Source organism: Oryza brachyantha, chromosome 2, assembly GCF_000231095.2.
Source record: "Oryza brachyantha chromosome 2, ObraRS2, whole genome shotgun sequence".
NCBI classification, from domain to species: Eukaryota; Viridiplantae; Streptophyta; class Magnoliopsida; order Poales; family Poaceae; genus Oryza; species Oryza brachyantha.
The window spans coordinates 21,431,091-21,458,160 of record NC_023164.2 but is presented as its reverse complement, the minus strand read 5'-3'; the positions used below and the strand labels follow the sequence as shown (position 1 = coordinate 21,458,160).

The 27,070-nt window shown below is 38.7% G+C and overlaps 4 protein-coding genes across 10 annotated transcripts; 3 read left to right on the top strand and 1 right to left on the bottom strand.

Moving 5' to 3' along the window:
- The first annotated feature begins 77 nt into the window (after window positions 1-77).
- On the top strand, window positions 78-3,369 carry LOC102699841. Of its 6 annotated transcripts, none has more exons than XR_001549510.2 (12): window positions 78-287; window positions 845-973; window positions 1,064-1,121; window positions 1,222-1,302; window positions 1,403-1,474; window positions 1,541-1,785; window positions 1,874-1,945; window positions 2,037-2,151; window positions 2,254-2,335; window positions 2,428-2,474; window positions 2,644-2,725; window positions 2,897-3,369. XR_001549510.2 is itself a non-coding variant. In XM_015833354.2 (12 exons), exons 1-12 carry the CDS (start codon window positions 118-120, stop codon window positions 2,984-2,986), a joined length of 1,251 nt encoding a protein of 416 aa, XP_015688840.1. In that variant the 5' UTR covers window positions 78-117; the 3' UTR covers window positions 2,987-3,367. The 6 variants fall into 6 exon arrangements, 5 of the variants coding, with proteins under 5 accessions (XP_015688840.1, XP_006647723.2, XP_015688841.1 ...); XM_015833354.2 differs by having other exon boundaries at window positions 2,037-2,147; window positions 2,632-2,725; window positions 2,897-3,367; XM_006647660.3 differs by having other exon boundaries at window positions 2,037-2,147; window positions 2,897-3,007.
- A 197-nt stretch (window positions 3,370-3,566) lies between these two features.
- LOC102699380 (E3 ubiquitin-protein ligase RNF14-like) lies at window positions 3,567-7,555 on the bottom strand. Its single transcript, XM_015833589.2, has 7 exons — window positions 7,152-7,555; window positions 6,467-6,541; window positions 5,850-6,381; window positions 5,372-5,754; window positions 4,530-4,756; window positions 4,288-4,447; window positions 3,567-3,892 (listed from the first exon to the last, which is right to left on the bottom strand). The coding sequence occupies exons 1-7, from the start codon at window positions 7,371-7,373 to the stop codon at window positions 3,758-3,760; spliced, it is 1,734 nt and encodes a 577-aa protein (XP_015689075.2). The 5' UTR covers window positions 7,374-7,555; the 3' UTR covers window positions 3,567-3,757.
- Window positions 7,556-11,970: 4,415 nt separating this feature from the next.
- Window positions 11,971-15,870, top strand: LOC102699375 (histone acetyltransferase MCC1). 2 transcript variants are annotated; one of them, XM_006647658.3, is made up of 5 exons: window positions 11,971-12,490; window positions 12,640-12,784; window positions 12,851-12,950; window positions 13,031-13,259; window positions 15,411-15,870. In XM_006647658.3, exons 1-5 carry the CDS (start codon window positions 12,384-12,386, stop codon window positions 15,592-15,594), a joined length of 765 nt encoding a protein of 254 aa, XP_006647721.1. In that variant the 5' UTR covers window positions 11,971-12,383; the 3' UTR covers window positions 15,595-15,870. The 2 variants fall into 2 exon arrangements, with proteins under 2 accessions (XP_006647721.1, XP_015689504.1); XM_015834018.2 differs by having other exon boundaries at window positions 11,973-12,490; window positions 15,444-15,869.
- Window positions 15,871-17,085: 1,215 nt separating this feature from the next.
- On the top strand, window positions 17,086-19,255 carry LOC102722653 (F-box/LRR-repeat protein At3g59190-like). The gene is made up of 3 exons (XM_015833215.2): window positions 17,086-18,251; window positions 18,329-18,481; window positions 18,583-19,255. The coding sequence occupies exons 1-3, from the start codon at window positions 17,259-17,261 to the stop codon at window positions 18,871-18,873; spliced, it is 1,437 nt and encodes a 478-aa protein (XP_015688701.2). The 5' UTR covers window positions 17,086-17,258; the 3' UTR covers window positions 18,874-19,255.
- Window positions 19,256-27,070: the final 7,815 nt, after the last annotated feature.

Here is a 27,070-nt window from a genome sequence, read left to right as displayed (position 1 = left end):
AAAAATAACAAATTTAGCTGTTTCTGCTCTTATGTGGCTGGGAGGCTTCTGCTGCCTTATCCCGAACACACTAGTGGGAGTGTCAGTCTGAAGGCTTGAGCTGCTCCGTCGGTTACGATGCTGAAAGCTCCACCCGCGAGTTTCCTCTCCTCGCTGGAGCCAGGTGGATGGCGCCGGCGGCCTTTCCGGCGATCTCCGCCGCCGATTTCGGCGGCTCTGATGACCAATCCCGCTTATTTCGAGGTGGGCAGATACTTGGGTGGCTATGGTTTCATGAATATCACAAGGTCAGCATTTCTGAATGGTTCTTGATTTCGTAGTCCTTTTAAATGTCTCTGAGAAGTGAAAACTAAGTACCTTGGCTACACACTAGTAGAGGTGAGCAAAACATTTAGAACAAAAGATGTAGACATTAAACTCCTTGTCTATTTGTCTAAGTGGAATTGGTTCAAGGCTTCAAGCATAGTACTGGTCCTTAGGCTAGTTTGCTTATGTCCAGTTAAAATCACTTGGAGATGACCAGTTTATGACAAAATTTCAATCTATCTTTTGTTGGTACCTTGTGATGTGATTTTACAACTGTAAAAAAGTCCAATGAGCTAGAGAAAATGCAGTGGCAATTATTTCATATTCTACTACTTTTGATTCTATTGCAAATAGTTCTTATTTTAGTTTGGTAAGAGCATAATCAGATTGGGTTTCCGAGGCCAAGGAATCAACATATTTTTGCAACCTTGAGCAATATATTTTTAGCATATTGATATCTACTTATAAATAAATTAATTAATGGACAGGGAGTTTTCTTTAACGCTCACTGTTTCTAACTTCCTTTCATGTGAAATAGTTATTCGTCTTCTCAATTTGGAGGGCTTCCAGATGTTGCTGGTATTCAGGACCTTGGTCTTGGATATTCATCAGAAGAGATTGAGCGATTGAGAGCTCAAGATATTGGAGAAGGAGAAGTTAATATTAGGTTATTTCACTGCAGCTGAGATAGTGATTTTATATGCTACCTGATAGAAAATGTCCACTCATTTTATTCTCTTGTCATAGTTAAGTGCAGACTTTATGAGGGAAGAGTGGTTCAAGGTCCACTGAAGGGTACAGAAGCTGTATTTAAGGTATTGCTTAGATTATATGATGGTACTGCATTTTTTCGCCATAGACGTATGAATCTATTGACTATCTTATGTGTGCTAAGACATAGGTTTTGAAACAAAGGTATATCCTGGGTCCCGTTTTGGTGCATCTGAAGCTGATTTAATGGCAGTTAATGAGCTAAGAACTCATGTTTTTCTTCAGGTTAGGAAATTCACAGAACTGCTATCAGAAATCTGCAGTCTCAATGATTTGTTAGACAAGACACTTCTAAAAATATTTTTTTCTTGGATTACACTCACAGAATGATGCTAGTGACATCTCTGAGAACATTCAGTTTCTATTAGGAGCCTTCGAGACGTCTACTGGAGAGCAGGTCTACCCCGTAAACTTGTCCATTATAACAAATATAATGCTATGAAACTGATACCGCTTTGTACAGTGGCTTGCCTTCCGTGATGATGGAAGATATAGCGCTGCAGACTATGCAAAATTAACCAGTGAAAGAAAACTGAAGGAGCAATCCGGCTCCATATCGTTCTGGAATCCTTACGACCAAGCATACAAATTGGAACTAAGGAGATACTTTGTTCTTAAGCTGCTTAATGGAGCTATGAGTGGTCTTGTTCACATGCATAATCATGATAGACTGCACCAAAGCCTTGGCCCCTCTTCTGTTGTTCTCAAGTATGCCACGCTTTCCTGCTTTAGCTTCCATTTTCAGTTTATGACATTTCAATTCAACTAACTACTGGCTGTTGTGAGTGTCCTTTAGTACTGTAGCAGAGAAAAATGGGCGTTATTTAGTTCCACGTCTCCGTGATTTGGCTTTCTCTGTAGATATTGGGTATATGTCCATTCCCTTCCTGCATTATACATTTGTTTTGTAGAGAAAAAGAGAGAACACTGTCGAAAACTTATACTTTTGACAATTACAGGTATTCTTCTGTTGGGGCTGGAGCATTGTCAGACGGACTGTGGCGTCGAGCATCTGCTGCTGGAGCATCAACTCCTCTGGAGAAGCGAGCTTTTGGAATAGCTGATGACATGCAAGTATCTTCTTTCCCTTCCTCTTTTTTTTTTTTATGAAAGGTTTCTTTCCCTTCTATTGACAAAGAGTCATTCTCATGTATTATTATGTGCTCGACAAAACAGATATGGAGCTGGACTGCTTCTTGCATACATGTCATTTGTTCCTTTTTGCGAAGCAGGCACTATGGATGGCATTTCTTTGCAGGTCACTAAGGATATTTTATCATAATTCATAATTGAAATGTTATTTTCATCGCAGCAATGGGACAACTAATTTAGCATAGGTGTACTGTGCAGAGACTTTTGGAGAATACGTTCCGTCTTGACATGTACGCTGCAAGAGAGTATGTCTTTCTAGAACACAAGATTTTTCATAGTTTAGTTGTAGAGAGATCTGGCATACTCCCTTCTCAAGTCCACTTGTGAAACTATTCTTGCTTATTCCTCGACTGGTCTTGAGTCATGATGTTCAACTGCAATAGGCATAATTATCAGCTTCAGGAATTTTTGTAGGTACTTTCTAGCAGATGACCGGTTATCAGAAGCTGTTGATTTTCTAGACTTGGGTGATGGTGCCGGCTGGGAGTTGTTGCAGGTTTGCCTCTATGAATCATTTACCTGACTAAACATACTGTTAAAAAATTCTGCAGTGGAATATCTGAATATGCATGGTAGTATTGCAGAACACAGGATTGAATAATCCAACTATTTGTTTCACCGAGATATAAATTCAGAAAGGGCACGGACTCTAATTTCTTTTCCATAGGCAATGCTAAATCCAGATTACCGTAAACGTCCAATTGCGGAGGCTGTACTGAACCATAGGTTTCTGACTGGTGCTGTCTTATGGAACTAAAAGTGACAAGATTCGACAAGGCAAATTCGTGCTCTACTGTATATGCAAACGTTTGCACTTTATGGAAGAAATGTATGAAATCTAGAAGTATTTCATGAAACCGGATGCTGAGTTGTGCTTACACTACCTGGATTGGAACGATGTAAATAGTTAATGAATCCTGTATGAGAAAGCAACATGATACTCTGTAATTGAAACTGTCTGGATCGTTGATACTCATACGCAACGACGGACGCTGTCGTCTTTCCTTTTCGGGTTCGCTCGAGGTGACGCCTCTTCTTGCCGTTGATATGCAACACTGGCGCGTAATTTTGCTCTACTAGGACCATGGTGAACTGTCGATTATCTTAGAAAGTTTCGTGATTACCCTTTTTTACATAATAGAATGCCATTGGATGTCATTGATCATCTTTTTTTTTACATAGTAAAACTCCCTTGATTCCTTTCGGATTTCTTATAGTACTACACGGTAAAATGTCCCCTGAGCAGACTGTACCCTGAACAAGTAATAGAGTTGAACCTTGAATGAATTGTGCGATTTTGTGAGAAGTGAGAAAAAAAATCAACTGGACATGCTTAAAATGAATAAATTGGATTATCATTATCCAGACAATCGAACTGTTCACTGATTACAAGACAAGACCTGTTTCGTTCAAATCAGGTACATGGTGTCTGTCTACAGTAAAGCTCTATTTTTGGTTAAAAAGCGGGTGTCAACAGTAGTGGTATGAGTATGGCATTGGAGTAGGCAGCGATCGACAAATGAGATCTCTACCAATCATCTTCAGTGTGTTGCTGGCAGCCTCTAGGTCCAAAGTGTTGGGAGCCCCTGAAGACCCTTTTCCGACACAATGCACAGTAATGGCCTCGGCATCCCAGGCAAAGTATATGATTGTTGGTGCCCAGCTGTTAGCAAGATCCAACATGAGATGTTAGTAAACTGCATTTGTGTGGTAGATTTCATTTAGCTTTTTAAAAGTTAAGGGAAGTGTTAATTACAGCAAGAGTTTGCACATGTATAACTGTCATATGAATATTAAGTGTAAATTGAAATGAATATGCACATGTAAGGTAAGGAACAGCATAAATATTAGATCAGTGCATTTGAGAACATATACTAATTATAGAGGTGAATTTCCATGCATAAAGATTTTAATTTATAGGATGAGACAAACATAAAACATTTTACAAACCAAAAGCTAAGCAGATAGTATTACTGAAAGCTACCGTGCTCTAGATGGAAACGGGAAAAAAAGAAACACACCAAATTAATCCAGTGAAACAAGTTAACTGCTGCTAACCTTTTCATTCCGATGGCCACAGTTTGGACAAGGATGAGTTAACCGCACCCATTCAGGCTCTAAGAGCTCAGCATCTTCGTCAGCGTCACCATCATTTTCATCACCCTGCTGTTGCGGGTTTTGATCTTGGTCCCCATCAAACATCACACAATTTCCGTTCCTTCAGTAGGAAAACTTTTCAGCCGCTAGCTCAATGTGTAGAAAATTGAATTCAACATTATGCACATAAATGAACATCATACCAAAAATGATCATATCCTCCAATTGCCTTATTACAAAGATAGCAGAAGAATCTCCCACAGTTCGAACATGTCATTTTGTTGCAACCTTCAATTTTTGAGATAGCAATCTTACAACGGGGGCATTGCTTAGCATCACGAAGTGCTTCCTGGATATCTATCAACTCATTTATTTCCCTCTGTTCTTTCAACAATTGTTCCTTAGGTATGGAGTACAATTTGTGTCTTTCCTGTTATAAAGTTGTGAACAACATTAAATAGAGAAAAAAGGGATGTAGGCCATTTGATTCACACCATCAAATACAGTGTCATTTTCATTCTTTTTCTTTCTCTTTTTGAAAAAATAGAGAATAGCTGGGTGTATATATAACATGAAGGAAAAAACTTTACAGTTAAAGCAATCTTTCTAGGGAAAGAAAAATGGAAAAAAAAAAGAGAGAGGCAGTGGGCAAAATGCCATGCCTTGTGTACGCTGGTGAGCTCAGTAACACTAGCTAATTACCGGGAAACTACTCTGGGGCCTAGATGACATAATTGTCAGGCCATTTTATTCTTCAATTACATAAGCATGATGTAGCTGAGAAAGATCTACACTGGTATAATAATAAACTCATGCACCCACAAAAGTTCATGTGAACATCATCATGTGAAAGGAAAGTAGCATACATGTAATAATCAACATTCAAACAAAATTACATGGGAATCCTTGGAACTATGAACTACTATAGATAAACATGGCAACCTTATAACCATATAAAGAGAATCCCATATTAATAATTAACTACAATAAAATCTAAAGAGTTAAAGAAAAGTGCTAAATTCTTAACATATTATACTATTGTTACCTTCAAAATGCTAATTTTTTCTTCTGTAGTAATACATGTATCCCCCACATGGCGGCGCCGCTTGCACAAAGTGCAGAAGGTAAAGAAACAACATGGACATTGAGCATCATTGTCAACTTCCAAGCAAGCAGTATGACACCTGGGGCAGTAGACTAGATCAGGCATTGTATCTAACAGTTTCTTTAGAGCAAATGATTCCCACTGTGCATATCCATCATCTCGGAGAAGGCTTTTTAACACGGATGGTGGAAGTGGATTGCGGCAATTTGTATCAGGACATGCCAGCTGCGTTAAGTTCCCTTCTTTCACATGAATTTTGCAGTGAGACTCCATACACTTCACACAAAAAAAATGATGGCATGGGAGCTTGATGAAATTTATGCCTAGGGAAGTGCAATAGTAGAAATTTCAAAAATATATATATAACAGAAGTAAAAAATGGCATGGTAATTAGATACTAGTAGTTCAAGAGTATTACCAGCATCCTCACTAAAACAAATTCCACATTCAAAAAGGCTTTGCAAAAATATCTTATGAGACCTCTTCTCACTGTGACTCTGCATAAGAGGAATAGTAGAATCAACTAAAATTCTTCTCGCAATAGCTCGTTCATCTCCAAATTTTGAGGTTGTATCTGGATCTAATACTATATCATCATTCAAAGCAATCAAAGACCACGAAGAGCTATTCAGCCAATCCACCCATCTGTATATGACTTCTTGCCCTGGCCGCTGAGCCCATATCTCATCAAGCGCAGCACACAGGTATGAAACTTTTGGTTCATCCAACCATTTAGCTGAGATAGTAAAATATGGAGCACATATACTTGGATATGACCGTGGCAACAAACATGTTAGCACAATAGGTGGCAAATGCTGCAATCTACAAGCATAACAGAGTTCTCCGTCACTGTGGTTGTCATTATCATCAGTCCCAACCATAGCTCCACTTGGATGAAGATTCAAAAACACACGGATACCACCATCAGGAAGTGTATAATGCACAAAAATCTGTGGAAGATTTCAGGACCATTACACTCTTCTCAAAAAAATAGAAGCTAACGACAATAGTAGCTTCAAAAGAAACTTATGTTACCTGAATAAATCGTAGACTGTCCTTATTCTCCAAGATCACCATGTCATCGCCAAAAATAGCTTGCAGTGCTATTACCTGAACATAATTTAATATAGCAGTGAGCTATTTGAACGTGTTGTGTGTCGATTACACTCCACACAATAGCTACATACAAATTGAGTGATCCTATCAAATACTACCTCCGTTTTATAATGTAAGATGTTTGACTTTTTTTGTTGTAACGTTTGACTATTCGTCTTATTTAAAAATTTAGTACAAATATAAAAAATAATAAATCGTGCTTAAAGTTCTTTGGATAATAAAGTAAATCACAAGCAAAATAAATGATATTTCATAATTTTTTGAATAAGATAAATGGTTAAACATTGTAACTAAAAAAATCAAATATCTTACGATATGAAACGGAGGGAGTACATATCTCGCATACTAATTGAAAGTGATGCACTGCATCAAAACGGTTGGGCAGATAATAAGTTTCCCAGAGAAGCCAAAATGCTATGCAGGTGTTGATATCTGGCTTAAGAGAACTGAATACTACTGCGTGCAGCAAATCCTGAATAGATCCTCACACGAAATAAACAGAAGTTCAAAAATTTCTGCACCATAAGCATGATTGACGATTCTGCATATCGTTTGCCAACTTATCGGTGCCCTCTAGCGCACTGAGGAAACTAATAAGCATTACCTCGTCTTCCTGCAGTTGATTATTGGCTTGCAGCTGCTCCTCGGACTCGGAGAGGTCGTCCTCCCCACGAGCCCTCGCCGCCATCGACTCCAGCCGCGCCGCCGCCTCTTCCTGCGCCGCCCAGTAGGTGATGTCGACCTCCGCCGACGCCGAGGGGATTTCATCCCTCACAGCCACCCTCGCCGCCGCCGCCGCCGCTGAGGACGAGGCTTCGCTCGACATCGGAATTCCCGAGGGAATGGACTGTCTGCTCTTTCCCTGCGCTGCCCAGTGTCAACCTCCGCCGACGCCGAGGGGTTTCCGACCCCGATATCCCTCGCAGCCACTCCCGCCGCCGCGGCGACCGCCTCGGACGCGGGCGGAGGAGGAAGCTTCGCTCGACAACGGAATTTACCAGGTATCGTCCGCTTGCTTAGATTTTTGCCTTTTATGCATGGACGTTAGGGTCCCAAAACCCCATTTCTAATATATGACGTAGCAGACCCGATTCAGTTTTGGATATTTTTCATACAGTATAATCTTAAAATAAATTATTTTTCCTACGTTTCTTACTATACTTAGCAGAATAATAGTACTAATAGTTTTTTTAGAATAGTTAAGCTGAATAACTGAATGATATATGTAACTACTTGAATATACAAACAAATTATTAATTGCTATAAAGTTAGAATATTGAACCAGTTTTTAAGAAATTTATATGATAAAGTTTTAGTGAAAATAACACGGTTTAGAAGCTCAGAAAGCAGGTGAAGTTCTATTTATTTAGAGAAAACAAACACGTACATGTTGAATAAAAATGTGATTAATTGTCCTTGATCTAGCAGAACAGAGTGTTGTGTATGGTAACCTTAAACAGTAAGACTGATAAATATTTTGAATATAAGTTAGTTATAAAATATAGTTAAATTACTATTAAAAACAACACTGATGCTTTGCAGCGATTGAAGGTATTTGAATATTGCACCGCCCACGGAAGGGTCCAATCTCGTAGACAATACTGTGGGCTCGTTCGCGACCTGGGCGAGAGTGATGCTAAACAGCCAACGTAAAACCAGAAATATTATTAGTATATAATTAAGTAAATATTAACTATTGTAAATTTAAAAAATAAATTAATTTATTTTAAGTGACTTTTATATAAACATTTTTAAACAAAATACGTGATATTTAAGTAGTTTAGAAAGCGTATACACGGAAAAGATGCAAAAGTTAGTCTCCAAGGTCACTCGTGAACAACCCTCGCATGAACAAAACCATGGGATGATGCTGTAGCTTTTGCGTTAAAAAAACTAAACGATATATTTGCAAACGAAAAATAATTCATGAATAATTTTATATATATATATATATATATTCTTATTGATCTAAAAACCAAGACTAAAAAATAAACTTCCGTAAAAAACTCTAAAATCAACTCAACTTAAAGTAAAAAAAATTAAATTTTAGTTTATAAGTATAAATATAAGAGAAAAATTAGGGTGCACGAACACATAACTTAATCTTCCATAATGCCATTTTGTATCGATATCACTGGTTGAACAATCTATTTATATGCTTTTAGATTTCAGAAGCCAAATTATAATATTGATGTATGTTCTTATTATGTGCGATAAATTGAATGTCTCTTTGCTAATTTTATAGACACATTAAATTACCTTATTATGCACAATTTCAAATTGATGAGAGTACGCTCACAAAAAATCACATTATAACCTAGAGGGTTTTCTCCCATGCTTAAAGAGGCATATACCACTTGAAGAGGTAAAAAAATTAAGTTGATTAATCTAAACATAATACAAGTGAAATTCCCTTGATACTTCGGAGACAAAGAAAGGTATATATAGCTCATAGCTCACGATATTAGTAATACCTCCTGAGACTGAACTTACCACTAACGCTTAATGATCGAATGAAAACTCAAGAATATATACAGATATGGATTTTTAATACTACTCTGATTTCTAGGATCAATTTTCATACATCACTAGCCTATTATGTCACGCGTTCGCACAACAATGACCTCCTTTATATTATATTTATATTAACTTATTGTTTAAGAATATAAAAAAGTGTTTATAGAACATACTTTGTATGAAATATAGATAACACAACAATTTATCTTGATTTGAATATTACCAAAACAACAAATAAGTTACTATACATCACCGCGATTGTTACCTCTTTTTTTGATTTTCTAAATGTGCCATTCCAGTAATGCACAATTCAATATTTCAGCTAAACTAAACGGTGTGGTGCAGTGTTAAGGCTAACTGGCTAGGGCTCTATTCTTGCGTATTATTATAAAAATAAATTAAGTTATAAGATTATGCTAAATTTGTAAATTTTATTTTAAAACAAAAAATATAGAATTTTATTTTGTGTATACATGCCACCAATTTTCTTATATTATGCAAATTAATGTGTATATATTGTAATAATATATTTCAATATCATGTCATGTTACGTTGTCCCGAACAACCACGAGAATCAATTGAATTAGCAACATTGTCCAGCCTCATCCCACGGCTATGATCCTTCATCTCTATTTTATCATTTTCTGTAACTTATGGTTGTAGTTATTTTGGAGTTCACTTTTAACATAGAGAGAGTTGTAGAGAGAGACTCTCTCCGGCTTCCTTTTACTTGAGCCCGTTGATTTTTAATATATTTTTTATCATTCGTCTTATTAAATAATTTTGGGTTAATATGCAAGATTATAAGTTATTTTTAAAGTTTTCTTATAATAAATTAAATCATTACTTTAATATATATATTTTAATAAGATGGATTTTTAAACGTAGATTCAATAGTTACCGGCGTCAAATAACAACATATTTATGAACGAGTATCTCTTAAGAGCTATATGATGTATAAGGGTGATCATACCAACATATTTATGAACAAAAACTAATTTTGGAATAAAATTTTTATATACATATTTTTATCAATCTAAAAGGCAAGGCTAAAAAGTAAACTTTTGTAAAAAAAACTCTAAAACCAATCCAAATTTTACGTTGAAATTTTAAATTTTGGTTTATAAGCCAGCAGAGGTGAAAGATGAGGGTGTTATACTCCTTTGAGAAAACCTCTATAGCCTAGCATGTTGTTTTAATTAAATGTAAGTTATCTCTTAATCTTTATGATCTTTTTTTGCGTTTATGATCCATATAAAATTATTACATGTAACAAGCCATATAGGACTATTGCTCATCCCATTTCATTCTAATTACCACCACGAGCATCTGCAAAAGTGCCAATACATAAATACCAATAAGATGTTCATGTGATTAAACACCTACTCCTTGTGTCCTAAAAAACAATTCCTAGCTTTCCAAGAAAGAGTTAAGTAATTAGCCAAATTCCCAAAACATCCATCATTAAATGTAAAATAATGTTAGTTGGTGGATAGGTGAGAGGTATTAGGGCATTCCCAACCCAATGACTAGGATATTATTCATATCATTAGATAAGTTGTTACATAGGATAAAAAATAATGTGACAAGTGAATAAATGAGGAAAGAAAATAAAACCATGTCTTGCATGAGACATGGTTTCTACACAACATCCAAGATATCATGTGAGATAAGTAGCATTAAATTTAAATGTGATAGTGATGTTTGCATTGGAAGAGTAGTGTCTAGTACTAGTTTCTTGATGTTGGAAAGTTTATAGAAACTATATCTAGTATTATGGGTTGGGCCCTCCACCTCAGATGGTGTCTATAGAATTAACCTAAACACCTTCTCTTAAGTGGTTAGACCAGTTAATTAATTAAAATTACATATAAAAAAATCCACTATGTGTTGCATAACGCACTTATATTTTAGAATTAACACCCTTTTAATCCAATGTGACAGGATAAAGCTGGCATGTTTCTACAGATTTACTGTAATCCTTTACATGGGAGATGACGTAATGATGAAAAATTTTTAATTTGTTGCATATCGTAAAACATTTTTGGCATATTTTTTTCTTATGCTTATGCTTATGAACTAAATTTTATATTTTAATCTTAAATTTTGAGTTGATGTTAGGATATTTTTTACGATAGTTTATTTTCTAGATATTTATTTTAGACCATTTAATTCATGAATTGTTTTTTTATAAATATATTATTTTGTCATTTTAAAAAACGTCCGGTGATGACCCTCTTTAACCTGTAATAAAGTCATGTTCATCTAAGTTTGACCAAATCTACTAAAAACATAGGATTAATTTCAACCCAAAACAGGTATACTACACATATATTTAAGAATAAATTGTACTTTGGGTCATCGTTTTTTACATAAATTTTAGTTTGGACTGTCCTTAACCATATATATATTTTTTTACTCTGGATCGTGTAGATTTATTATTGATGTGTTTTTGACCATCCTAATAACTGTTATCACTATGTTCAATCATCATTTGATAAAATATATGAACATGGGAGTCTGTCGGTGTACCTAGACTGATGTTTAAGGTCATGGATATGTACTGAAGATATTGTTTACGGCGATTCAAATTGCAACCACGATAAATTTACTCGGTTTAAAGTGGGAAGATAGGTTCAAGGGTGATCTAAAATATGAAATTGAGGTAATAAAATATAGCTCACATTGCATTTTACGTTGAACATTGGATTTTATAAACCTCTTTGATGTATAGATATTACTACATTTTTTAATATTTTGGTCAAACTAAAATAAACAATAAACAAGTCATACAGTGTGAACCAGAGCGTGGTCTCGTGGCTGGCTGGCTGGCTGGCTGCATCTTTCACAACACCGGTGATTAGAGAGAAAGAGCACCTTATTTGGTGGATTGAGAATCCCCCGACAGTATAGCTTCAACTAATCAAATCCAAATCAGCCGATTAGCTTCCTCCTGCCATCCTTCCGGTCGCCGCCGCTGGTCCATCGCCATCCCCTTCCTCCCTGCTCCACCCCAGACCTCACCTCACCTCCCCCTGCCTGCATCGCTCCCGCTTCTGTCCGGTTTTCACGCATCGGTCGTACTCCGGTGCCGTACTGCCCTCTCCCCCCACCCCCACCCCACCTTCTTTCCTCGGCGGGCGCTGCGCCGAGCGCTGGCCCCGCGATTCGGCCGTGGCGCGCGTCAACCGCACCGACGCGGCGGCGCGCCTCGACGCCCTCCGGAAGCTCCCGTGCCCTGCGCGACGCGGCGCGGGGTCGAGGGCCTCGCCGCGGAGGTCCTGTTTGGTCCCCCTCCTCCTCGTCGCCGGAGCTACTCATGTTGGACCCAAGATCGGAAATCTACCCCACCATAGAGTATCGCCCTATACAGCCTTCCGATCTCGAGGTTCTCGAAAATATTCACCTCGCGTTGTTTCCAATAAGGTGACGAATGCTCCCCCGTGCTGCCTCGTGCTTGTACTACCCGACTATCGCCCCCACCTACGTGTTTGCTCGTAGAAGTGTTGCAGCCTGTCTGCGGATTCCCTGTTTTTGGACCATTTAATCCCCTAATTCTTCTATTGTTTGCTCAGGTACGAGAGAGAGTTCTTCTTGAACGTAGTCAACGGTAATGGTATCATTTCTTGGGGTGCTGTGGATACCAGCAGATCGGATGACCGCAGGGATGAGCTGATAGGATTTGTAACCACGAGAATGATTGCAGCACAAGATAGCGAGGTATAGTATGTAATATTCCCTGATCTAACTAGTGAGCTTGGTGGAGCTAATACTTTGACTTTGCAGATTGAGGATTTGTTTAGGTATAACAGCTCGCGCAAAGGTCTGACACTTCTGTATATCCTGACACTCGGTGTAGTGGAGAGCTACAGAAACCTTGGCATAGGTTGTTACCTACTCGTCCTACTTAGTGTTACAGTTTGTGATTATGATCTGATTGATCCTCACAAGCATTCACACTTGCAGCATCTTCATTGGTCCGAGAGGTGATTAAATATGCTGCAAGTATCTCAAATTGCAGGGGTGTTTATTTGCATGTCATTTCATATAACCAGCCTGCTATAAGCTTTTACAATAAGATGCTATTTAAGCTTGTCAGACGACTTCCACAGTTCTATTACATAAGAGGGCAGCATTATGACTCGTACTTGTTTGTGTATTATGTCAATGGGGGCCGATCACCTTGCTCACCGCTGTAAGTATTTCCTGTCCTTTTTTTCCCCTTTCTGGAGAAGCTTCCAAGTTTTGTATTTAACACTAGTTGCCCAATGCTATGTTTCCATAGGAGTCTTCATCCTAACTCTTGCTAGGATAATATGCAAACTCGACTGCCTGTGATGAATCAATCACATGAACTCTTTATTGTGCTTAATTTGCTAGTTAGCTCCAGAACTGGTAATGCCTGAGTTGATTATGGCCTGGCCATGGGCTCAGCACAGACCTTGACATGTCTACATTGGAGAGCATTTTATTTTCTGACTGCTTCCAATGAATTGTCTATGTGAAATCACATGCAGTCATTTATTTAAGGAAAACAGGGGAAGATGCCTCAACTGTTAATATATCAAATATCTAAAGGAATATTTATGCAAAAACTAAAGGATGCATGTGGTATTTAGACAACATAAAACTAATAAAAGCTACTAACCAAAGAGAGTATTTTAAAGCTGGACTTGCTATGTCAACCAACAATTTCTTTCTTCCAAGCTTGTACGGAAAGCCTTCTATTTGCAGATATGATTATATTATGAGGATTTCAGATTGTCCAGCAGGATAAAATATACCTGACCTTGTATCATCTCCACCAGTTCCAACTGATATTGGTCATCTAAGATTTTTCTCTCTTTAACAAAAGAAAAATCCTTGCACATGTTTCTCTTTTTTTCACTCTTTTTCCTGTTTATTTGTTTAGTTTTCACAACTTTTAGATGGGTGCAGAAGTTGCAATGCAAACACTCTTAATATCATAGATACTTTCAACATATTAGGCCATATGATGCAAAGTGTCACAGCCAATGTCTAAGCATGATTTCTGACCACAGCCCATAGGTTTACTGTAGCGCCACATACATTTCACGGGGGTGACTGTAAAACCACGAAGATTAATTTCCTTTTGGAATAAGCTTTTATTGGTCAATACCATATATTCTTTAGTATAAGGATGAGATTGTGTCTCTTTCACTAAGCAATGAAAAACGAAAAGTTAAACTAAGCTTCAAAGTCTCTCTACAGCGTTAGGGAGAAGCCCTTTCAGGTGCTCTCAACTATATATGTGGGTTAGTGCCCCCACCCCCACTCTTCAGACTGATAACAAGCACATAAAACATAAAGCCGTCATTATGTGTTTTGCCAAAATCACACCCAAGCATCCATTATTCTGCTACACTCATTATTCTCTTTGGCTTAAATTCTTAATTTCTGATTCAAATATGATATATTATATATTTCAATCCTACTCAAACTGTCCATGTTGGAAGCTAGATTCAATTTGAAATAATAATTGTTGTTTAATTTGGTCCATGCTGTTTAAACCAGAAGTTCCGGACCACCATATTCACATATATGTGCACAATGATTCTGTGCTGGATGTATTAGAATTTGATTAAAGTAAGGAGGCAGCAGGGCAGCAGGCTGTGTGGCAGGCTGCCGGTCTGCAGGGAGGGATGGAAGGGGTTAGAGATATCAGAGAAAATGAAACAGGAGGGATAAAACGATCTAAAGTGGTGGTATCATAGAATTTTTCTGGCATTTTACCAGTCCTGAATGTTTGGGGTATTTTGGTGAAGACAAAAAGTCATTAATACAAATACAATGTGCGGTGTGAGCACCTCCTCATGCGACCTTTTGACCTATCCTGGGTTATTTGAAGGTCATCAAATCTTGGTACCCTTATTTTTCACAAAACAATTGAAATGGATGATGGTGTTGGTACAGGGTATCTTAAGGCATTGAAGTCACTGTGGAACATAAGGTACTTTAAAGTCACAACACACAACTGGGCGTCTGGGCCTAACTTACTATTTGACATAAAACACGATCATTGAATGGCTGATGTAGGCAATGTTTGGGGCCTCAGTTTGGTGGGCAGTAATATTTTCTTGTCATTTTGCATTGCACTTTATCAAACATGTTTAAATCAACATCTTTCATTGGGTGTTGAGAAGAATTGAACTTATACCCAGAGCTTATGACCCAAACATTAAATCCAGTCCAGAAGAATTTAACTGATATTTTTTTAGTTCTTGCTATGGCCAAAGTATCCCAGTGTTCTGATAATTATCATGCTGCCAAGATGATGGTAGACTTGCAATATCAATAAATAATAATACATATCAATCTTGTGCAGGGAGGTCATAACTTCATTTGTTGTTGACTTCAGGGCTTTCCTGAAGATGGTGGTTGCCAAGTTTTGGAACAAAGAGGACAGAAGTACACCCAGATGGTCCAGATGTAAGGAGTCGACTACTCTCTTGGTATCCCAGAACAACAAGAGGATCGTCGGTGGTGAAAACACGAGATGTCATGTCTAACCTTAGGTGCCGCTGGGATGTTATTTTCTCTCGTTTTTGTGGAAACCACAGTTTGTTGAAAAACAGTAGCTTGCTACGTTGTTGTATTTGATACGTTAGCAAACCAGGTACATAATTTCTCGATAGTCAATAGTCACATTCATTTGTAAAGAGAGGGAAATAAATGTCACCTGCTTCTTATAATATAGCCCCATTCAATTATGTGACGTTTTGTTGATCATTAAATGAAAGTCTCCAGTGGAATTTAGGGGGTGCTTAGTTGGGTAAAAAAAATTTGGATGTCATTAGACATTTGACCGGATATTAGAAGGAAGTTTTTGGAGACAAATGAAAAAACAAATTGTATAGCTCGTCTGGAAACCACGAGATAAATTTTTTGAGCCTAATTAATCTGTCATTAGCACAAGTGGGTTACTGTAGTACTTATGGCTAATTATGAACTAATTAGGCTTAAAAGATTTGTCTCACGATTTCCTCTTAACTATGTAATTAGTTTATTTTTTAATCTATATTTAATGTTTTATTTATGTGTCTAACGATTCAATGTAAAAAAAATTGGGGAAAAAATTTTGGGCAGGTCAACTCTAGCTTTGCAGTGATCATGAGAAACTGTTGCTTGACATCTTTTGCATTGTTCGGATGCTGCTCTGTTAGATGATTCAGAGCAAGAGTACAGGTTGGTCCTTTGACATGAGCAGAGAACTGAACAGAGGCTACAAGGATTCAATACTGGAACTAGGCAAGGAGGCAGCAAGAGACTCCCAAATGCCTAATCGAGCGTTACTAGTACATGTCAGGCAACTACTACTACTTCAACGATAAAACAAAGTACACTCTGTGCTCTCTGACGCCAGATCAGCTCCACGATCTCTCCAATCCTTCGTACGACGGCCGTGGTGCGTGGACCACGGATGCTTTACTGTTCCATCACCTCCCCTGTCATGAGTAAAAACAGAGGGAGGGATTACTGATCATTGAAGGCAAAGGATTCTCTCTCGCGCAGAAGAAGTTCGGTTGGCGATCCACTTGGCCTGGCCGATGCAAAGAGTCCAAACCGATCCAAAACCAGGTCAGAACCAAACGTGGGCAGCGCGCGACCGTCCCCATCGCCTCCGCCAAAAGGCCCAGGTCACACGTGTCATCAAAAACCACTTGGGTTTACTCCGAAGACGGCGGCCACGACACGGAAAGCGGGCAACTGCACCCCGAGCGCCAAGCGGCCAAGCCACGGAGCCACGCGGAGCCAAACCCATCGATCGAGCCAAAACAAAAAGGAAAGAAACCCCCCCGCATCACGCGACGAGCGGGCAGAGTAGAACCGGGCACGCTGCAGCGTCGCCGAGTCTTGTCCACGGCACGGCAGCGACGGCATCAGCAGGAGGAGGCGCGTACTGCCGCCGCCACGCCCACGGTATCAGCGGGGCACGCGGGGTTGTGCGGCCCTCGCGATTCGCACCCGCGGAAAGAGGCCATCAAAACCGCGGGTCGGCTGCCTGCGCTTTCGGTTCCTTCCCCTGTTTGCGCTGTACTTTTACCTTCCCACCGGCGTCGCGTCGCGTGGGCTTTCCGATTCCAGGGAAGGGAAGGGAAAGGAAAGGAACTGATCTGCGAATCGCGAGGGGGGAGGGAGGCCGGGGACGGGAGGGGGTTTGAGAGGGGCGGCCATGCGCACCAAGCACCTGATACCCCACCACGCCGCGGGGTACACCTACGCGCGCGCGTACCCCACCATCGGCGGGGGATACGGCGGCGGCGGCGGTGGGGACGGGGGTGATGGAGGTGTCGACCCGTTCGAGCGGTTCCCCGAGGAGGTGCTCGGGCTGATCGTGTCCAAGCTGCCCTTCAGGTCGGCGGTCGCCGCGTCGGCCATCTCCCGCCGGTGGCGCGGCGTGGCGGCGGCCGCGCCGGTGCTGGACCTCGACTTCGCCGCGGCGTTCCCGGCCGCGCCGCGCCGCAGGGCGGCATTCGCGGCGGCCGCCACGGCCGCGCTCTCGCGGCCGCACCACCCGCTCTGCCGCATCCGCCTCGCCCTCGACGGCCTCTTCGACCAGGCCTTCGCCGCCTCCGCGGCCAACCACCTCGCTTCCTGGCTTGCCGCCGCCGCCGTGCGCGGGGTCGAACAGTTGGAGCTCCACCTCCCCCGCTCCCGCCTCGCCGTCCTCCCGCCTTCCCTGATCGCCTGCACCAACCTCACGTCCCTCACCCTGCGCCTCGACCACTACGCCCACCCTCTCCCGTCTCTCCGCTCGCTCACACGGTTGTCCCACCTCCACCTCGCCGCCATTACGCTTGCTGGCGACAACTTCTTTGCAGACCTCTTCTCACACTGCAAACAGCTCCGCTATCTGGTCCTCGAAAAATGTCGCATTGGCGCGCTCTGTCTAGCCGGCTCAATGCAGCTTTGCTCCCTCGCCATCACGGACTGTTCTTGGATACAACAGTCTTCTATTGCCTTCTCCGATATGCCTGCTTTGCGCACCCTCCACTACTCGGGTGCAATGGCAAGCAGACACATTATCGACAATGTCGATTCTTTAGAAGAAGTCGTTCTTGCCATTAAGCAGCCGCAGGTCAAGCTCCAGGAGCCTAATCTGAGAGAGCTTCTTACTTTGGTTGGGAATGTGCATAGCCTTATGCTTTCTCCCTGGTGCATTGAGGTATATCATATATTCTTGATCTGGTGAAGTAATTTTGTTTGTGAGAATCTAATTATTAAGCTGTGAATAATTTGAAGCAATTTGCACGTCCCGAGGAGTGGTCCAAGGTGCGGCTAAATAATGTTAGGCAGTTGGCATGCGTAATAGAGAGGAGAGAAGAAGGTGCTGCATCCATCGCACCGTTGCTTGCGAATTGCCAAAATGTCGAAGAACTCTCGGTATCTGTCGTGGTGAGATACAATTTTTTCGCTGGTCTGCTTTTTTTCTTTCTTTCTCAGCAAACAATGGCACAGTGCTGATGAGGTGATCTGGTGATTTCTTCTTGCTCCAGCCATCGCAATGCAAGCGGAGACGAGGCAGTGATGATGGATCATACCATGGTGTTCTGGGCGGTAAAGGGGCCGTGCTGAGGCATCTCAGGGCCGTTAGGATGGTGTACATTGATGAGAGCAAGAGTGGATTGGAGCTGGTTAAGCTTCTGCTCAAAAACACACCAATGTTGGAGATGATGACTATTGTGCCTTCGATGGACGGCCTCGAGCAGGCAAAGTTCCGGCGCAGGGTACTGAAGCTCAGAAAGGCCTCCCGAGATGCCGACATCCAGTTTTCTGCTACTGGATGATGAGATAATTTTGTTGTGTTAATTTATCAAGCCTCATGATGTAGCCCTGGAAGAAGTAAGTTGCCTAGCATTGATGATGATTATGTTCTTCTGGTCTTATTCTGGCCAATTTTACATTTTAATTAATTATAGAGTTGATGAGAATTTTCATCCATCGTCGGGGCTCCATGTAGCTTGACATACTTGTAATTCCAATCCTTTAGTGAAGTAGCTTTCACCCTTAGATATACTTTTATATTTGTTGGATACTGATACCAAGTTTTATCTTAGGTGTACATGCTAATAAATTTCCTCAATAGCTAAAAATTGAGGAAAGTGTGTAGTACTTGCATACTCGCTGGATTTTCTTTTTATGTCATATGATAGTATGATATTATAATTTTAAGTTAATTATTGACCTATTTAATCAACAAAAAGGATTCTAAGATATACTCTAGAGTATCAAACTTCTAAGCTGTTGGACTATTGCTATTCTGTCAATTATTTGCTGCAGAGAGCATATACATACTAATTTCACGCCCTTCATATGGAGTTTCATGACAATGCTAACATACTTAAGCATAAGACAAGCTCATCTATAAAAGGAGTTAAGTCCACCTAAGAAAATCATAAGTAGAAACAGGAAAAATCAAGTACCCATCTTGCTTGTTAGAGAAGTAAGGAACTGATACTAATTCTGTTGGTGTGCGGTGGTAGGTTTTGAGTCCTTTTGAGTTGAACTAGGATGCCTATTTCTTTAGTAACTAAAAATATAGTTCCTCCTATGCACGCTTTTAGGGCTCGTTCAGAACATCGAATAGGAAAAACGTTGAATATGAAAAATATGGAAATACGGTAGGAATTCACGTGAAAAATGGAGGACTGAGAAGCATAGTAATATAGGAGATGGGATCGTTCGGATGTGCACAACGTAAAGGATATGAAAGAAGATAGGGATGTGCGCATGAAAGATTTGGCTTATCAGATGCTTATTGCTCCGTTGACGCAAAGTAAAATAAAATTGAGATTTGAGCGGATGGTTTCTTTCGTGGCTTATCAGATGCTTATTGCTCCATTGACGCAAAGTAAAATAAAAATGAGATTTGAGCGGATGGTTTCTTTAGTATGTTTTCCCGTGAAATCAGTCATGGAGGAAACTTTCCTTCAATTTTCCTGACCTTTTCCTGTGGTCAGTCAGTGCGCTCCGAAGGGGTGGATTCGAAAAAAATCATAGTGAACAGTATCCCTGTATAAATGAAACGTTTGGTTGATAATCTTAATGTTCCATTTTGTGTTCAACCTGTCATCTATATATGGTCCAGTATCAGGTTGATTCGAAACTTTCTACAACTTGTCATCCCTAAAATAATACTCTCTCTCTCTGCTTTTGTTTATTCAATGACGTTGATTTTTATATTTACGCTTGATCATTCTTCTTATAAAAAATATAATTATTAATTATTTTATTGTGATTTGATGTATTACTATGGCTATATTTGTTTTCACTTAAAATTATTATAATCTAGATTATTAGGAATAATCTAAAACAAACCGATAGATTATTGATTATTGTGATAACTTATTATAATCTATAAGCTAGATTTCTATAATCTGATAAAACACTTTTATAGGTGTTTTTTTCAGATTATTGGTTGGCTAAAGACCCACTGTCCTTTGACATTTGGACGTAATAACGCACCTTGTCACCGCTTACCCTAAAATAGTTGAGAGCATTACGAACTTTAGCCATGCAAACCTAGTAATCTAGTCTATCCAATAATCTGGTAAACAAACGGATTATAACTTATTCTCCTCCAGCTTATAGTACTCTAGTTTAATATCCAGCTTACACTAATCCTAAGTGGAAACAAACAAGGCCTAAATGCATTTTAAGTATGACTTATAATTTTATACATTTATATAAAAAATTTAAATAAGACAATTCACATAACATATATCTAAAAAAATCAATGGCATCATGGGAAAAAACGAAGGAGTATATATATATATATATATATATATATATATATATATATATATATATATATATATATCCTGCATTGACTTTCAGCGAAGGAAAATTGTAGGAACATTCCCATGTAATATTATTAAAATGTGTTAAAGGGTTACTTGTGTGCTAGTATATTCTTTAGTACTTCAACTATTGCAGTTGAAGATGCAGCCGTTGGCCGCTTTTGTAGAAAGGCCTGGTTCGATCGTGATGAGTACATGTGGCTGGTCTGCAGCTACAGTAGAAGGCTAGAAGCAACACAAATTAGGCCTCGTTTAGTTTGTAAAATTTTTTTAAACAACATCATCAAATCTTTAACACACATTCGAAGTATTAAACATGGTCTAATTATAAAACAAATTTCAGATTCTATCTGGAAACCGCCGGACGAATTTTTTAAGTCTAATTAATTTATCATTAGCACATGTTGATTACTGTAGCATTTATAGCTAATCATGTCCGGTTAGGGTCAGAAGATTCGTCTCACGATTTTTTCATAATTATGTAATTAGTTTTAATACTCATGTATATATAATGCTTACTTAGATGTCCAAAAATTGTGATTTTTTAAAACTAAACAGGACCTTATGTTGCGTTTGCTGCTGCTGCACAGCCGCCGCAATCTCTCGAGAACAGGCAAGCCTCGTGTTTTTCTTTTTATAAAATACAAATAAAACTATTTATTAACAATTAAAAATAATTTGTCGATAAAACTTTTATATAAGTGTTTTTCATGATCTAAAATAGAAAAATAAAATACGATAAAAATCTCAATATTAATTCTAAATTATTTTTAATTTTAATTTTTAAATATAAATAAGAGAAAAGATAGAGGCTACACAAACCATATCCCACGGTATTTTACCGTTGATTTTTTCCATGGCGTTTCTGAATTCCCGTTGACCGCTAAAACTATAGCAGTTCAGTTGTAAGGGTGGTTCAGATTTCGTTATTAAGTTCTTTTTTCTTGACCAGAGGCTGTCAGAAGTATTACCACGCCAGTGATACCGGCGAAAATCACGCGATAACCATGGTTAAAAGGTGCAAAATCATACTAAATTTGATCAAACTTTAAAAAAAATAAAATCCATTTAAATCTAGGACAGTTACCGTGATTTTATCGCCCGCCTGGCAGTAGCTCGTAAACCGTGGCTAGCAGTAGGAACATTTCAACTGTAGCAGCATCTCTGCACTGCTCTGCCTCTTCCATCTACAATTCTACAATTCTCAGTTCTGTCTGTGGGCCAAAACAGCTTAATTGCGCCATACGTTCCGAATCAGCATGCCGCTCGATTTGATTAGCCGATGGTGTGGGTGATGTCATGCTGAAACTGGAGCAAGACAATGTATAGTATTGTATTGTATTGTATTGTACCACAGGCTATGAAATCATCCTGCCGTTATTTCGTTAGAGGGCAAAGAAAGACAACTTACTTGTCTTGTTAGTTTAACGCGCCCGGGTGTCTGATACTCTAGTTACGAAATCACCCTGCTAATTCTTTCCACGATTGTGAAGTAAACGCATTGAAAAGAACCTTACCGACGGTCTAGCATGTGCGCTGAGGTTGTTGCCTTCATGGCTACTTTAGGCTAATGTCTAATAGCATCTTAAACAGAATGGCTAAATTTTGACCCTCTAAATTAAAATTTAGTTATTTATTTTAGTTTTGGCAGCTTGAATTTTAAGAGCATCTTAAAGAGACTATCCATCCCTACTCTTCAAATCCTACCAAGTGAAGAATGTCATGGGGTCTCCCCCAAGTGGGACTCACGGATAGCAATTTTACCAGTGGGAGAATAAGTTATCAGATTTGCTAATTAAGGACTCAAATTTAGCCATTCAAATAACAAGACAAGTCAAATAGTCACTTTCTTGGAGGACATTTTTGTGTAAAATTATCAAATTTAAATATGACAGGTGAGATGATCATTCTCTTGAAGATGCTCTAAGAAGTTGGCATTGTTCGTTCATTATAACGATGTTTTTTACAGTAATAATGTGATCTTCGTAGAATTAGTGTTGTTATGTCGTTAGACAGCAAACTCGATAACTATGACATATGTTTTTTAAAGTTGGGGTCGGTGTGACACCTTTACTTGTAAAGTCGGGGTCGCTGTGACACCTTTACGGCAAACTCTAAATGGATATTTTACATTTGGATCTGTCGATGTAGCTATTAATTGGTTAGAGTTGTGATTTGTTTATGTGGTGGTAACAAGGCAAGTCTCACCAAAAGTTTTGGGTTGAATCTTATTAAATGATATGAAATTTATGATAAAAGAGATGAGTTGAATTTTAAGATATGAATCTTGATGTACACGGTTACTTGAACCATAAAACTGAATTGAAACATCCACTCATGGTAATTTGTTTCATCTCCATGTATTTAACCAACTTTTATTAGTCACTTAGATGCAACGTATAAGTGATATGTTGTTATATGAAACCGTGAACTGAAATTTTTGTATTGTTAGCACTTGTTTTATTCGTCCATTCAAATATGTTTCGATGACGTGGCACTATAAAAAACTGTACAATAAAATCTTACACTAGAATGATCTAATCGTGTTTTATCCCTTGAGATGCTTGGCAAGTTTCTCTTGCTAAGGGATTGCTTTTTTCTTTTTTTTCCCTATGGCTATTCTAGGTTTTTACTCTTACCTTTTAAAAATAACAGTTTCTCTGTCGGTATAGTTTAAAAGGACACATCGAAACGTTCTATACGATTACGATCCTCACCCTGAGATTCATATGTCACTAGAGCTTGACCAAACTGCTAGCTGGCCTTCCAATGATTTTGTATTTATGTATTTATTTTAAAAATAAAAAATGTATTTTCGTTTTCTACATACATTTGCAGTATAAAGTACTCCTAAGTCCTAACGCTATCTAGGAGAGCGCTTTTTAATGAAAAAGACTATGAGTACCTAACGCCCTTAGGTAAAAATGACGTTACGTTCGTATATTCATCGTTGTAGAAGAAAATTTATAAAATTTCTCATGTAATTTATATATATTGTTTGTATATTTTTTAACATGTCATATGACTATATGAGGTCGAGTTGAGCCAAATTGTTTAAAATTTTAGAGCTCAACGCGAACTGGAACTTTGTAGTTGATAATATTTTCATTTAAAAACATTTGGAGGACCAAATATTCATTACAAAATTTCATTGTGTTCTGGCAAAATCTTAGATCTATGTTTCTAACAATCGACCGATGGAGATTAACTCTACATAAATGTTGTAGGCCTCAACAATATATACAACTCTGTAACGGATTGATTTCTCATTTAAAATTATTTAAGTATCATATAAGCATTACTAGTTTTATAGCAACAAAAAACAGCGGGAAGAGTATAAATGCAAAGACAAATATTGTTTGAATGATAGTTTTCAATACTACGATACTAGTAATACTATTGACACCATAAATAATTTTAAAAACCGGTAGGAAGAGCCTAAATGCAAAAAAAAAATTAATGATAGTTTTCACTAGTAACCTCAAATAATTTAAAGTGAAAAAATAATCAACTCAAAGTTATTGATCTTGTCGAGATCTGGAACTCCGGTATATAGCTTATCTCCAATGGAGAGCTTTTGAAACAGAAACATAGATCTAACAAAATATATTTGAGATATGGATCTATAGTTATTTCAAATGAAAATTTTGACAACTACAAAGTTGTATATCTCATCAAGCTCTTCAAATTTGGTATATGGTTTGACCCAATCTGACTTCATATGACATGTTTAAAATTTATAAAAACAATATGTGCCAAACTATATTTGAAATTTGGTGTTTCGACCCTTTCTGCCCTCTAGGAGAGAGTTAAGGGGTCCAAATGCAATTTTTTTTATACACCGATCAATATATGGCTGCACGTCATATTTACGGTTCTTTAGGAGTGTTTTTTTAGGATTACCACCCACTATAAGCGCATTTTTAGGAATATATCACCGCAAATGTTGAAAATGAAAATATTTTTATTAAATATTTTTTAAAATAAATATATAAATAAAAAAATTCTTCTCCGAGTCAACTACCTGGGCTGGGCAGCCTGGGCTTCATAATGGACTGATCCTGGGCCTTGGTAGCAAATGCTGGTCCCCAGCGCTTCAGTACTGTTGTTTCAAGGTTCATGCTGCGCTAGTGAACTGTAGTAGCACATTTTAAACCTTAAATTTAGATTAGATTTTGAGTTTTTTTATTATAGTTTGTTTTCTAACATTTAATTTTAGATCGTTAGAAACATGTATATAAAAGTTTTTTATAAACTATTTTCTGTTTATAAATATGCAGTTTTTATTTTCCGAAAAAACGAACAACCGCCCCCATCAGGCCATCACCTCGTTCTATCCTGGTTCTCAAGCTCTCTCCCTAATCCCTACCTCGTCTTTCTTCTAACACTTTCCGAAGTATTCGGTATGGGACAGAAACTGTGTTTCCAGACTGCAGGCCGTAGTTGGCTGGCTGGTACCCATTAATTACTCGGCCAACACTTAAGTTGACGGGCATCAAGCCGTATTATGATTTATTTTTGACGTGGAAACGGGTCCGTGCACTATTATTGACCCCGTCCTTTGCTCTTAATACGCCTACAGTTTCCAGCACTGTGCATGTCTTGCAAAGTTGCAGTGCGGACGGGCGGGCGGTGTACTTCGGTGACGGTGAGAGTGGCATCTTGCACACTTGGGTGTGTGACAACTTCCCGTTCCCGTCTAGCTTTCTGCAACCACCAATCCCCAACGGTAGTTGCGTATCCTGAATTGGCGCATCGCGCGCGTCACCGTCTGGTTACGTGGAGATTTGAGATCGAAACAAAAAGGAAACCGGAGAGAACGGAGAAGGAAAACGAGACACTATTATTGGCGTCAATTTAGGGGTAGACAGAAAGCTCGTGACTCGTTAGCTCGTTTAACTTGTGACAAACTCGACTCGGCTTGTTTTATTTTTCTAACAAGTCGAGCTAACATTTTAGCTCGTTAGAGATAACGAGCCAGCTCGAGCTAGCTCGTGAGCTGCTCGCGAGCCTAACGAGCTATACCAAAGACACGCGATTCGCCGGCGTTCATTGATTCCACCCCAGAATGCATGTGTTCAGTACTTCATAGGTTCACCATGTGATATGTTGGTTCAAACTTTAATATTTAGATAAAATTTCATATGATTTTTATGTTTGAACTGAAAATTTGCTTGTATAATCTATTGAAAAATTGTTTAAATTCACTTTTTATACATGGCTCACAAGCCTAACGAGCCAGCTCGAGCTTTGTAACGAGCCAAGCCAGGTTTTTAGCTCGTTACGATAACGAGCCAAGCCGAGCCAGCTCGTTATCTTAACGAGCCGAGCTGGCTCGTTATCCAGCCCTAACCACCAGGCCCCGTTTAGTTTGTAAAAAGATTTTGCAAAAACATCAAATTAAGTTTTTGGACACCCATTTAAAGTATTAAACGTACTCTAATTACAAATAAATTTTAGATTCCGCCTGAAAACCACGAGACGAATCTTTTGAGTCTAATTAATCTGTCATTAGTACATGTTGGTTACTGTAGCACTTATGGCTAATCACGTCCTAATTAGACTTAAAAGATTCGTCTCACGATTTCCCGTATAACTGTGTAATTAGTTTTAATGTTCATGTATATTTAATATTTTATTTAAGTGTCCAAAGATTCAATTGAATATTTTTTGTGAAAAGTTTTTGCGAACTAAATTGGGCCTCAGTTGCGTGTCCATCGCAACTGAGCATTTCTCACATCAGCATGTTTGTATGTTGGTTGCTGCGCCCAGCAGAAGTCCCAAGCATGTTGGCAGTGGTGGAGCCAATTTTTTTTCAAACATAGGACTCAATTAGTTGAATTGATATAATTTTATTTTTATCTTCTAGTTTTAAAAAGTTTTAGAATGAAATTTCAATGCATATTTCGGATCAGGACAGCCCTAGTCGGTCTACTCCTGTCATGTTGGGATTATTGTTTCGGTATATTTATAAAAAATAATTTATAAATAACAATTTTATATATGTATTTCTAACGATTTAAAAGTTAATATAAAAAATAAACTTTTGTAAAATACCATGAAATAAAATTCAAATCAAAATTTTAAATTTTAGCTTTTAGCTGTAAGCGTGAACAAAAGACGGAACGTTCGCGTTGTAGCTGCGCTCAGGATCGGTATACGTAAGCCGACCTCGGGCAATTTA

Coding starts and splice junctions, on each gene's coding strand:
- LOC102699380 (XM_015833589.2), bottom strand. CDS start 7,373: ATGTCGAGCGAAGCCTCGTCCTCAGCGGCGGCGGCGGCGGCGAGGGTG. Junction 4,757..5,371: donor AAAAAATTAGCATTTTGAAG/GTAACAATAGTA, acceptor ACTTTATAACAG/GAAAGACACAAATTGTACTC. Junction 3,893..4,287: donor GTGGCCATCGGAATGAAAAG/GTTAGCAGCAGT, acceptor TCTTGCTAACAG/CTGGGCACCAACAATCATAT.
- LOC102722653 (XM_015833215.2), top strand. CDS start 17,259: ATGCGCACCAAGCACCTGATACCCCACCACGCCGCGGGGTACACCTAC. Junction 18,252..18,328: donor TTTCTCCCTGGTGCATTGAG/GTATATCATATA, acceptor AATAATTTGAAG/CAATTTGCACGTCCCGAGGA. Junction 18,482..18,582: donor AACTCTCGGTATCTGTCGTG/GTGAGATACAAT, acceptor TTCTTGCTCCAG/CCATCGCAATGCAAGCGGAG.
- LOC102699841 (XM_015833354.2), top strand. CDS start 118: ATGCTGAAAGCTCCACCCGCGAGTTTCCTCTCCTCGCTGGAGCCAGGT. Junction 288..844: donor GGTTTCATGAATATCACAAG/GTCAGCATTTCT, acceptor CATGTGAAATAG/TTATTCGTCTTCTCAATTTG. Junction 2,336..2,427: donor TGGATGGCATTTCTTTGCAG/GTCACTAAGGAT, acceptor TGTACTGTGCAG/AGACTTTTGGAGAATACGTT.
- LOC102699375 (XM_006647658.3), top strand. CDS start 12,384: ATGTTGGACCCAAGATCGGAAATCTACCCCACCATAGAGTATCGCCCT. Junction 12,491..12,639: donor CTCGCGTTGTTTCCAATAAG/GTGACGAATGCT, acceptor TTGTTTGCTCAG/GTACGAGAGAGAGTTCTTCT. Junction 13,260..15,410: donor CGATCACCTTGCTCACCGCT/GTAAGTATTTCC, acceptor AATCTTGTGCAG/GGAGGTCATAACTTCATTTG.